At 46.2% G+C, this 12,467-nt stretch overlaps 3 protein-coding genes across 3 annotated transcripts; 2 read left to right on the top strand and 1 right to left on the bottom strand.

Annotated features, from left to right (window-relative positions):
* Nucleotides 1-2,134: 2,134 nt before the first annotated feature.
* LOC143178280 (uncharacterized) lies at nt 2,135-4,465 on the top strand. Its single transcript, XM_076376818.1, has one exon. The coding sequence runs from the start codon at nt 2,135-2,137 to the stop codon at nt 4,463-4,465; it is 2,331 nt and encodes a 776-aa protein (XP_076232933.1).
* Nucleotides 4,466-4,525: 60 nt separating this feature from the next.
* LOC143178279 (uncharacterized) lies at nt 4,526-7,394 on the top strand. Its single transcript, XM_076376817.1, has 2 exons — nt 4,526-6,306; nt 6,878-7,394. The coding sequence occupies exons 1-2, from the start codon at nt 4,526-4,528 to the stop codon at nt 7,392-7,394; spliced, it is 2,298 nt and encodes a 765-aa protein (XP_076232932.1).
* A 2,985-nt stretch (nt 7,395-10,379) lies between these two features.
* On the bottom strand, nt 10,380-11,420 carry LOC143178278 (general transcription factor II-I repeat domain-containing protein 2-like). The gene has a single exon (XM_076376816.1). It carries the CDS (start codon nt 11,418-11,420, stop codon nt 10,380-10,382), a length of 1,041 nt encoding a protein of 346 aa, XP_076232931.1.
* Between the last annotated feature and the right edge of the window lie 1,047 nt (nt 11,421-12,467).

Here is a 12,467-nt window from a genome sequence, read left to right as displayed (position 1 = left end):
AGCTTTTTGTTACAGAGACCGTTAATCATGTCCCTTAGATTTATCCAAATCAACCTTCACCACAGTGAGGCCGCATCAGCAGCTCTAGCAAGGACCATGGCCAGGGACAGAATTGACGTGGCTTTGATTCAAGAACCATGGACAGCTCATGGAGGTATAAGGGGATTAGGACTAGTCGGCAAAGTGTGGGCGCTAAACAACAAGCAGGCGCGGGCATGTATCTTGACAAGGAAAGGCCTGGACGTAGGAACGGTAAGACAATACAACGCAAGAGACATGGCAGTGGTAAGTGTAGGTATTAAGGATGAAGAGGAACAGGAAGACAAAACGATTTATGTGATGTCGGTATACGCACCGTGGAATGCGAAGGAGAAAAGGCCGGGAACAGCGGTTCAAAAATTCATGGAGTTCGCACAAGACAAGGGAGTGGAGGTGCTGATAGGAGGAGACATGAATGCTAAACACAAGAGATGGGGGAGCACAATGACGGATACGAAAGGTGAGGAACTAATGGAGTTTATTTTAGCGAACGGACTGGTAACGCTAAGCAGAGGAAATAGGCATACATTCGAGACGGTGACCAGGAAAGAAGTACTGGATGTGACGATGTGTTCTCAAAGCCTAGCGGGCAAACTGAAAGGATGGAGAGTAAGCAGCGACATTTCATTCTCGGACCACAAATACATCAGGTTCGAGGTGGATGTTGGACAACACCAGGAAATACAGATGGGGAGAAACCCAAGAGCCACGAATTGGAAAAGGTATGGAGAAATGATAAAGACACGCAAACATGAGTTTCCTTCTAGGTATGGGACAGAGGAAGAACTCAACGAGGCAGTGAATAAATTGACACAAATATTGAGGGAAGCATGGGAAGACTCGACGGAGGAAATTGAATCAAGGAACAAGATAAGAATACCATGGTGGAACAGGACACTGGAAAAAGAACAGAAGGAAATCATGAGAAGAATAAAAACAGCGAAAAGGAAAGGTGGGGTGGCGAGATGGAAAGAAGTAAGGGAATTAACAAGAATTTTCAAAAGGAAAGTAATTGTGGCTAAGCGGGAATCATGGAAGGAGTTCTGCGCAGGGATTAAGGGAGTTTCAGAAGCAACAAGACTTAGCAAAATGCTAAGCAGTGGAGTAAGAGAGCAGCTTGGGGCTCTAAGAAAAGATGACGGGACCTACACGGAAACCAATGAGGAAAGCCTAAGTATGCTGTTAAAGGAGCACTTCCCAGGCTTCAGTGGGGTTCCACTGGAGACGAACGAAAACACGAGCATGGAAGGAACGTTGAATACGATTCGGAGGCCAGGGTGGGAGATAGCTAACAAAATAGTTAGGCCAGAAAGAGTGGAATGGGCAGTGACGAATCTGAAGAAGAAAGGACGAAGTAGTTTTACTATCTTCCTCGTCAAAGAGAAACTGAATTATGCCACGGAAGTGTGGAGGGACGTGCTCGAGCGAGTTAGTCATCTCAAACAGGGCATTCTCCTCCATCACCGTAAAGGTATACCTTTCTTCGATCAGGAAGTGCTTCAGGACGCCGAGGGCACGTTCCACGAGGTCCAGGATTTCCTAATGACGGAAATCGCACAACTGGTCGAAGCGAAGGAACGGGTTGAGTTGGGTATTAACCAACGTAAAGCCGAGGATGCCGGCTTTGACAACCCGCAGATTCCGCTCGAGCTGCTTAAGCAGAGCCTTCCGAAGTTCAGCGGTAATTCCAAAAAGTGGAGACACTTTGAGGATCTATTCACCGCTGGCGTGAAAAATAATCAACGGTTGTCTGACGCACAACGATTGCAGTATTTGAACGCGTGCTTGGAAGGTGAGGCTCTCGCGACGATCGCCGAGTTTGAAATTGCGGATCGCAATTTCAGCGAGGCGTGGGACGCCCTGAAGAAACGATACGGGAACCCATGCATAATTATCACTCAGCTTCTTGAGGCCTTACGGAAGCTGAAAATGATAAAAAAAAGGCAATTTACCCAGCTTCCAGCAAGTCACAGTGAGCTGGAGACAGACGCTCACTGCGCTCAAGAAATTGGGGCGCCCTACTGAAGAATGGAGTGACGTGCTGGTCATTCTCATAAAGGAGAAGCTGGAAGCAGCCCTGCAATGGGAGTGGGAAATGTCTCTTCAATCGGACACGAACTTCCCGTTGTTTAACGACATGATGAAGTTTCTTGAAGGACAGGAGCGCGCGTTGGTGGCATTGGAACACCAACGATGTTACGCAAAGGCGGAAGTCACGCCGAAACCTCGCATATGGCAGCATAACGCCGTGGTCGAGAACACTCCCACTGGTCCTGAAAATTGCGTGTTCTGTGAACAGCCGCACGTAGTTGCTACGTGCAAAAAGTTCAAACTACTTTCGCCGGAACAGCGGTTTCAATACATGAAGAATAATCAGTATTGTATAAACTGCTTGGCGTTAACGCACACGGTGACACACTGTCGAAGCAGCGTGTCATGTAAACAGTGTAACGGACGGCATCATACCATCCTGCACTTCGAAGCACAGAAGATCGGCACTAGTAACCGTCGTTCGACGAACAAGCCAAAGCAGGGCAAGCGGGAAGCGGGGCGGAGCAACGTTCTTGCGCGCAGTCCTGCAAAGGCAAACGTAAACACGAATTCTCGTGCTTCTACGTTAGCCGACAACGTTACGTCTCACTGTGGTGTGACAGAGAGCGGAACGAGAGCTGTGTTTCTTGCGACAGCTGATGTGCGAGTCTATGGAAAGGGAGGTACGTCGCGTATCGCGCGTGCACTCATTGATCAGGGATTTGAGGCCTCCTTCATAACCGCCAGTCTAGTGAATGATCTACAACTCGCGCGAAGGAAAACCCAAGCAACGGTAACCGGCTTGGGGGGCGGAAAGACCTACGAGATCACGCACAGCGCGGACATTAAATTCGGGTCAACACGCTGCACTGCACAGGCGTTCCGCACAAGTGCATACATCGTCCCGAAAATAACGTCTTACGTCCCACCGTCGGTTCACATCTCAGATGCTGAGATCTTGAGTGAACTGACGCTTGTAGATTCAGACCCTGCATCTGATCGACCAATTGAGGTGATCATCGGTGCAGAGGTATACGCTAGTATTATTCGAAGAGGGCTCCGTCGAGTAAACAAAACAGGACCGATCACACAGAAGACGGCCTGGGGCTGGATCCTGTCTGGGCCGATCGGCGCAGCAAACTCTTCCCCAAATCCCGTGAGGATGCTGCACTGCAGCGTCCTTGAATCGTTGGACAAAGCGATACGGCGATTCTGGGAGATAGAGAAGATGCCCTCGACCTTACTGAACACCAAAGCCGAGAACGAATGCGAAGAGCACTTCGTAAAAACCTTTGCGCGAGACGCGACGGGAAGGTTCATAGTTCGGTTGCCTTTTAACCATTCAAACCCGGACGAGCTGTTGGGCGACTCTCTCCCAATAGCTCTCTCCGCGTTGACAAGGTTGAGGAGAAAACTGGACTTGAACCAAACCCTCGTGAAGGAATACAGTGAGTTTCTCACTGAATACGAGTCGTTAAATCATATGACTCGTCTCGAGTCGGTCGATAACATGCGACTCTATATCCCTCACCGAGCGGTTATTCGCACGGAGAGCGCTACGACGAAGCTGCGCGTCGTGTTTAACGCCTCCAGCAAAACAGCGGGCGGACGCTCGCTGAACGACCTCCTCCACGTAGGTCCAAAATTACAGACTGATATCACCGCCGTATTAACGAGGTGGCGTCTGTACGAATACGTCTTAGTAGCGGATATCGAGAAGATGTTTCGACAAATTCTCGTCGCTAGAGAGGATCGTCGTTTTGAATGCATCGTATGGCGTACCCCCTCGACCGAGCGACTTATCGCTTACGAGTTGAATACCGTCACATACGGTACGGCGTGCGCTCCGTACCTTTCGATGCGAACACTTCTCGAGCTGAAAAAACAGGACGGCGACTGGTACCCGCTCGCCGCGCCTGTCCTCGAGAAGGACGTCTACGTAGACGATGTGTTTATGGGAGCTCCCGCCAAACCGTTGGTGGAGAGAATCCGTAAACAAACGTGCGAGCTCCTACAGCGAGGTGGATTTAACCTTCGCAAGTGGGCTGGAAATTCGTCAGATTTATTACGAAATATTCCACAGAGCTCTCACTCACACGCAGTCGACCTTAATTTGTTTGACGATTCCGAATTAAAGGTGCTCGGTCTGCGATGGATACCATCTGGAGATTTTTTCTATTTCAATCTGCAACGGTTTCAACCGTCTGCAACACCGATAACAAAGCGCACTTTGTTTTCGGAAATTGCAAAACTGTACGATCCCTTTGACTGGCTTTCACCAGTCGTGATCCGTGCGAAAATTTTGATGCAAGCCCAGTGGCTGGAGAAAATCCAGTGGGACGAGCACGTTTCCGCGGAGACGCTCAAAATGTGGAACACATTTTGTGCCGATTGAAGCAGATTAAACGAATGGAAATTACCCAGATGGATCCGATACGGAGCCGATGCAATCTCTATGGAGCTCCATGGATTTTGTGACGCATCACTCGCTGCCTATTCTGCCGTCACCTACTTGAGAGTGACGACGATGAACAATGAGGTGTTTACATCACTTCTAATGGCAAAAACGCGAGTGACTCCGATCAAAACGCAGTCGATCCCAGTTCTTGAATTGAACGGGGCCGTACTGCTCGCCAAGCTTATCGTGCATGTGAGAAAATCGCTCTCACTGCCGATCGATCGTGTTGTCTGTTGGACAGATTCTACGATCGCCCTCGCTTGGCTTAAAAAACACCCATCGACATGGACGGTTGTGGTAGCCAACCGCGTGTCAAAAATCCAAACGTTTCTTCCGAGCGCTGAATGGCGTTACGTTCCAACACGCTCAAACCCCGCGGATTTAAATTCGCGCGGGATAGAGGCTGCAGATTTTCTGCAGTCAAGACTGTGGATGTTTGGACCAGGGTGGCTGAGCGGACCGGAAGTGGAGTGGCCAACTATGCCAGCTTCCGTGGAGACCACTGAAAGCAAGTGCATAGCGCATGCACATGTAACGACTCCGAAACCGGAATGGGAATTTCTGTTCCGATTTCAAACGTGGAGAAAACTGTTGCGTGTAACGGCGTATTGTCTTCGCTGGCGAAAACAAACGCGCGCCGATCAGGGGTCACCCGACAGTCGAGTAATCGAGGCGTCAGAATTGCGAATCGCAACTGAACGTATCGTGCGTCATATACAAGGCACGTATTTCGCAGAAGAGTACCGGTGCTTGAAAATAGGCCGAGGAATACCTGAGAAATCTCCGCTAAAAAGTCTAAACCCTTTCCTAGACGAAAATGATGTCTTGATGGTTGGTGGACGACTGGATAATGCGACGCTTGCATGGGAAACCAAGCACCCGATAATACTGCCGAAACATTATGTGTCAACACTCATAATCCGACAGTGCCACGTGGATACGTTGCACGGGGGCTTACAGCTGACCTTGCATACTGTGAGGCAAAGCTACTGGATTCTCGGCTGCCGAAACGCAGCGAAAACCGTTGTCAAGAAATGCATGCGATGCGTGAGATGGCGAAGCAGCGCTTCCACGCAAATAATGCAGCATTTGGTACCGGCGCGCTGCAGGCCTGCAAAGGCCTTCGACAACTGCGGAGTGGACTACGCGGGGCCTTACCGTGTCCGCGACTCCGCTGGTCGAGGAAAGACGGCTCACAAAGCGTACATCGCGGTGTTCGTTTGTTACGCCACGCGAGCCGTCCACATCGAGCTCGTCCATGATTACACGACGAACGCATTTCTAGCTGCACTCGATCGGTTTGTAGCAAGACGTGGTATACCATCTTGCATTTTCAGCGACAATGGCACCAATTTCGTTGGGGCCAATCGAGAGTTACGTAAGCAATTCTGTGAGGCGTTCTCCTCCACAGAAATGCAAAACAAATGCGGCTCTATGGGGATAAGGTGGAGGTTTAACCCCCCCAGCGCTCCTCATTTCGGTGGAATGCAGGAAGCCGGCGTAAAATCGGTGAAACACCACTTAAAGCGCACGCTGGGTGAATTCACGCCGACGGGAGAGGAAATGCAGACGCTGCTCTGCAAGATCGAAGCGAGTCTCAACTCGCGACCGATCGCCCCCCTGAGTGACCACCCAGACGATTATGCGCCTCTTACGCCTGGACATTTCCTGACAGGAGGTCCACTAAATGCAATTCCGCTGCAGTCGGTGGAAACTGAAAAACTCTCGCGATTATCGCATTGGAGAGCGATTCAGAAATTCCACGGGCAACTGTGGAGGTATTGGACGCGCGATTATCTCACGCACCTCCAAAATCGCTACAAGTGGCGCGCCACCCAACTGCAACTGCAACCAGGGGATCTGGTGCTAGTGCAGAATCCTCTTCCCCCCCCCCCCCCCCCCCCCCCCCCCCCCCCCCCAATCAGTGGGAGATGGGAAGAATTGAGGAGGTGTTCCCGGGAAAGACGGAAATGTACGTGTGGTAAAAGTACGTACAGCGAAGTCAACTTACACACGCCCAATTATAAGGATGTGTAGGTTACCCGTGGATGAGCCCGCTACGACGACCGTCGCCGAGGTCGAGCAGGCAAAATAAGCACCGGTAAAGAATTTTCGGCAAAAACCAGGGAGACACCAAGGTGAGACCGATTGTTCTAGAAGAAAATCGAACGATCGGGACCCCCTCTTCCTGGACCCTTACGCCACTTGGGAGGGGAGACGAAGTATTTCCGTCTCTACCTCTCCAAGGGAAAAAGCGCCCCCGCGAAATCGCGGGCGCCGCCGAAATCGGCTGGGAGCGTCGCGACGGCCGAATCAGTACAGATAAAGCCATGGACAGTGACGCAACAGCAACTCAACGTTCCCACGCCGGCCTGAATTCAGCGATTTCGGCAACGTTCGACCGTTGCCTGAAGATCGGGGAACAGGCGCTGCAGGCCGACATCCCCTCAGCCACACCGGAGAAGCCGGCGAGTCAAAAGGAGCAGGAATGGATCCTGGTCATGGGGGCTCAAGAGTTGCGGGTGCCGGGGCACACCCCCGCACGACCAGGCGGTACCTGTGTGCCGTCCCCGGGGGCCGCTACGTCCTGCGCTGGGACAAGGAGCAGCGACTAACGTCGCTGCTCTGGAGGCCGGCGGTCGTGCCCCAGCCGACAGCACAGAAGCCGACAACCCGAGCCGCCCCTGCTGGGGAAGGACCCAAGGGCAGGAGGCCATCCAGCCAGCCGGGACCCAAGTCGCGGGAAGAGAGACGGCGCCGTATTCCCACGTCGACAACGTCGCCAAGGGAAAAGGCAAGGCCCACGACTGGCAGCGGCCGCCCCGGCAACCACCCCGCCCCACGGGGCCAACACTGGAGGAACTGACGCGCGCAGCAGTCGGCATCGCAGTGGAAACCTCGATGTAGCAGCAGCAGCTACAACAGCAGCAGAGCGCGGCTCCACCTGCTCATAAGTAAGTTCAGTTAAATTTATACTTTGATTAAATTTACGACACCACTGCGAGTGAGTTCACTTCAATTAAACTTCACTTGCAGCATCTCTCTCTCTCTCTCTCTCATTCGCGAAAAAGAGTATTACTCTTTCGAGTTTCGCGTCGCGAAGGGCATTCGGCAGAACATTACCGATTCTCTGTTGCACGGACCGTGCAAGGGGGGCGGTATGTTTAAAAAGCGGTTATATAACGAGCACGTGGCTCGTTCGCGAGATTCGTGCTCTGTTAGTATACGTGACAGACCGAAGGTCGCCTTCGGTTGGATATTCCGTTGTCCTAGCAGAAAAACACGGTCTATTATCGTATGACTCGTTTTTATCGTGTACATTGAAGTTCAAAACAAGGTGAGCATTGTCGAGCAACGTTTTGAACTCCAGGTGCGATGTCGAGTGGGGACATCGAAGCCTGAAGGAGAGAGAGAGAGTCAATCGTAACACAGTAGTACGAAACAAAAGATAATTAGTGAGCCCTGCGTAGTGGTAAAATTTAGCACGTTCCCCGCTTTGCGGAGACACACGCGGCTCTCGCCCCAGTCGTCTTACGACAACCTAGCTTGCGACAGTCAGTGCGACCGTTCGTCAAGCGTCTCTCAGCCTAGCCAGTCTTAAGATTTCAAGTAGTTTGGTTGCCAGACACTTGAACTTTCACTAGCTTTCAACAGCTGAAACATTGTCTCCTGCAACTAGGAATCTGCTCTGCTCGATTCATACGTATAATATGTACGACAGAGCACCTAGTTCATCAAAGGTGACAATTTAGCGAGATTTGCGCTCTTGGAATCGGGGGCTGCCCTGATTCTCTGAGTTTCGTCTTCGTCTAGGAGCAACAAAGGTGCCTGTTGGATCCCTGAGAGACGGGTTACAACGGAGAGAGCTAACGTACGTGCTTATCACCTCTGCGTTACTCGCGCTCTGTCACCCCGTTTAGAAGCAACCCCCGTGTGACGAATAGAAGCACACGGTGAGGTGAACGGAGTCGCGGAGCCTCTGGCCGTCCTCAGGCTCCAGAACTAGCAATCGCTAGTTACAGCGTGTCCCCCCGCTCGCGAATCCCCAAGTTATCGGGATTCGTACGAAACGAGCCTTTCTATAAGGTGCAAGGTGAAGAGAAGAGGTCCCCCCTCCCCCTCCTCTCCAGCCACTCGCTCATCGACTTCTTCTTCGCACCAGAAGAAGAGTCGATAATACAGTCCACTGCATTACCTTCGTGTTACAGGCAAGGTATTGCTGTCCCCTCCACATAGACTCGCGAGCGAAGCCTGGAATCGGGAATCTTCGGTACAGCTTGATTTACACTCTCGCTTACCGCTGCGGTTCCGCCGCTATTTCTCTTTTTCAGACGCCAACGTCGCTGAAAAGGAAAACGCCGGCGTCGCCAAGACCACCAGGCCCTCCACTCTACCTCTACCAGGAGCTCGACGCCGCGGATTAAGGAGCCCGACGCCGAGGACCGGATCAGCCCCAGCCCCCCAAAACAAAAAAAAAGATTCAATAAAGGTCGCTCTAAAGCCATTTTAAGGGCCGACAAAAAATTGAATTTGTGTACCCGTTTCTTTCATATACCCTCACTCTCACTTTATCCGGACATCCGTTAGATCACTTATTTTAAGCGATTCTAACAGCATTATTTAATTATTTTCTTTGCGATATTTTGTGTATATCTTTATTCCTGAGTGTTATTCTTTACATTCTCATTACATTTCCCAACTATACTTATAATTCCTATCTTTCATTTTATTAACTGAAATGTCCAAATGGTCATTTAATTCGTCTATATTCTTCTATAGGATCTCATCTCCATATGTGCTGTCTTCGCATATGTTTTGACTGTCTATTGAAGAAGCTGCCAGAGCAGCGACTGAAAATTTCTTCTGCCCCTCTTGTCGTCTGTTTCCTCCTAGTAAAACTCCAAATTTGTCCTTTTTTATTTCAATATCGTTAATATTAAATCTATATAGGTTATTTTCATAATTATTTTGTATTTTTTTTTTTCTATTGTGCATCTTTGCATTTTTCTTACTTATGGAAATTCTGCTATATGTTTTGAGTGATGTTGATTTCTCCAACTTTCTCTTCACTTCTTTGGATATAGACAAAGATCCTGATTGACTGGAATCAGCAACAACACCGCTAAATTTAACCTTGTTAGGTTTCTTTTATTTATGTTTAGACGCTTCCTCTATACATTTATTTGCTATCATAGAGATTGAAAATAAAGGAGTAGTCATGCCTTCTGTAGTAGACAGCCCTCCAATTGTTTTTAAAGTTTTTAAATTGTTTTCCTTCACGGCTGGAAATAATGCTTTATTGCTACATGTCTTTGTGTTTAGATTGTTTTTTAGAACAAGTATTCCCAACGTAACATCTACATACTTTTTTGCTTCTATAAAGTCTAACAAGGAAACATCCCAAACCCAGAAATTCAAAAAATTATGCAACTTCGGGTACATGTGAAGCATATGTAGGTATGTATTACGCCATTTTTTTTTGCTGCCCAAATTCACTCTAAGGCAGTGATGAGCAACCTTTCGATTGCTGTGGGCCAAAGATGGAAACAAAACACTACACCTGGGCCGCAATGAATGCGGATATTGAATAACGAATAACCGAATAATTAATAATTAAATGTACTGATCGAAGACTTCTAATTTAGAGGGCGAATTTATTAAGTTCGACGCAGCACATAGAATAACAATAACACAGTCTTTTTTAATTTGATTTACGTTTTATTAGTAATATAGTATTATGTGAACATATATATCTTCCAATCTATTACAAGTATTAACTCAATAAAACAATTAGTATTAATAATGTGTATAAGTCTTAAATTTAAAAAAATGAAGTTAATATTTAATTTAATTAATGAGAAATTTGATTCTGTTTCTCATTCACGAGTTTGTCAATATTGGGTTCAATATCATTAGAAACGGCAACTCGAATGCAATTTTTCAACCGTTCATCTTCAAGTCGATTACGACGATCAGTTTTTAAAATTTTCATTTTCGAAAATAATTGCTCACAGATAAATGTACTACCAAATAAACTCATCATTTGTTTGGCATGGATAGCTAATAACGGAAATATATTAGCTGGAAAATAGCGTTTATAGAAGTCAACAATGCCACAATTTTGAAATTTATTTTTTAGTTCTGTGTCGTTTTGTAAATCAATTATTTGCATTTGAAATTCTTCGGGAATCCTTTCAACGTCTATATTAAAAGGTGACGAAAAAATATCAAAATTTGTTTGATTTTCGCGAAAATTTTTAAATCGCAAACTGAATTCTTCCTGCAATCTTTGAACCTCTTGTGCATACTTCATAGTTTCAGATGGATTTTGTCTTTTTAGAATAGGAAAATTAATCATATTATTCAGTTGAAGCTGCTTATTCCAAATTTTTAATTTACTTTCGAATGCTTTGACTTTATCGAACATTTCCGTGACAATTTTATTTTTTTCTTGAAGATTTACATTTAGTTTGTTTAAATGCTGCGTAATGTCCACACAAAATGCGAAATCACACATCCAGTTTTCGTCATCAAATTGCGGAAATGGGTAGTTTTTCATTTCTAGAAACAGCTTTATTTCATTTTTCAAATCGTACACACGCTTAAGCATAATGCCACGACTTAGCCATCGAACTTCAGTATTAAAAATGACGTCGCCATATTCACTGTCCATATCTTTTAACAATTCTTTGAATTCACGATGATTCAGTCCTCGAGATCTAATAAAGTTTACAACTTTAATAATTGGCGGTACAATATTGATTATTTTTAAAACTTTTGCATTCAAAGTTTCTTGATGTAGGACACAGTGAGATACAATTATTTCTCGTCCTGTTAATTTTTTTATTTCTTGGGATAATAGTCCAGACAAACCAATATTCATACTGGACATAGATCATGCCCCGTCTGTACTTATTCCAATAATCTTTTTTATTGGTATGTTTAATAAATTTAAAACTGTAGTTCCTTTTAATGGTACTAAAGATGCAAATTCTTCCATAACATTAAAATTACTATCTGTTCCTCTTAAAAATACAGCAAGTTGTGCAGTATCGTTAATGTCACAACTTTCATCCACAGCTAACGAAATCCATTCTAGCTTTGAAACACGTAAATCGCGATAAACTAATTTTTGAAATTATATCTTTCTTACTAGGAAAGGCAATATTTGCTACTGCTTGGAGACATTCTTTTACCATTTCCCCATCACAAAATGGTTTCATCCTTTTTGCTACAATTTGGCTAACAACGTAACTTGCACGAACTGCCGTATCTGCAGTAATTGAAGCACTTTCCGTCTCCAATAAATTCTGTTGCTTTGAAGACAAATGTTTTTGTAATAATAATTGATCCACCATATCCTTACGTAACTGTCCTTGCAAATGATCAAATTTTGAAGTGTTTGCTTTCATAATGCCTCTTAACATTATACTTTTTAAACACAGAAATTATTTCACTACATATCAAACAAATAGCAGTATCTTTTTGTATACAAGTAAAAAAGTACTCGTATGTCCAATTTTCATTAAATTGTCGATTTTCTTTTTCAATTTTACGCTTTCTACAATTCAAACTCATAATAAACAGAAAAAATATACACCAAAAGAAATTTAAGTATATGTCACATAAAGTTTGATGATAGTGATCAAGTTATATCGTTATTATATTTTCAGAAGCATAACGTCACTTAGCAACAAAATCGACAATTTAATGAAAATTGAACATACAAGTACTACTACTTTCGAAACTACTGCAAAACACTGTATCGCGTGAATATAGGTACGCAGTACCGCAAAACATGTCGGGCCGCCAGTCATTAACAGCTGGACCAACTGCGGCCCGCAGGCCGCGGGTTGCTCATCACTGCTCTAAGGGGTTGAAACTACCCTTCGAAAATTTGGCTATTTTTCGATTTTATTTTATAACTCGAAAACTATGC

Source organism: Calliopsis andreniformis, chromosome 4 (assembly GCF_051401765.1).
Source record: "Calliopsis andreniformis isolate RMS-2024a chromosome 4, iyCalAndr_principal, whole genome shotgun sequence".
NCBI classification, from domain to species: Eukaryota; Metazoa; Arthropoda; class Insecta; order Hymenoptera; family Andrenidae; genus Calliopsis; species Calliopsis andreniformis.
The sequence above is the reverse complement of the archived record's forward strand: the minus strand, read 5'-3'. Positions and strand labels throughout refer to the sequence as shown.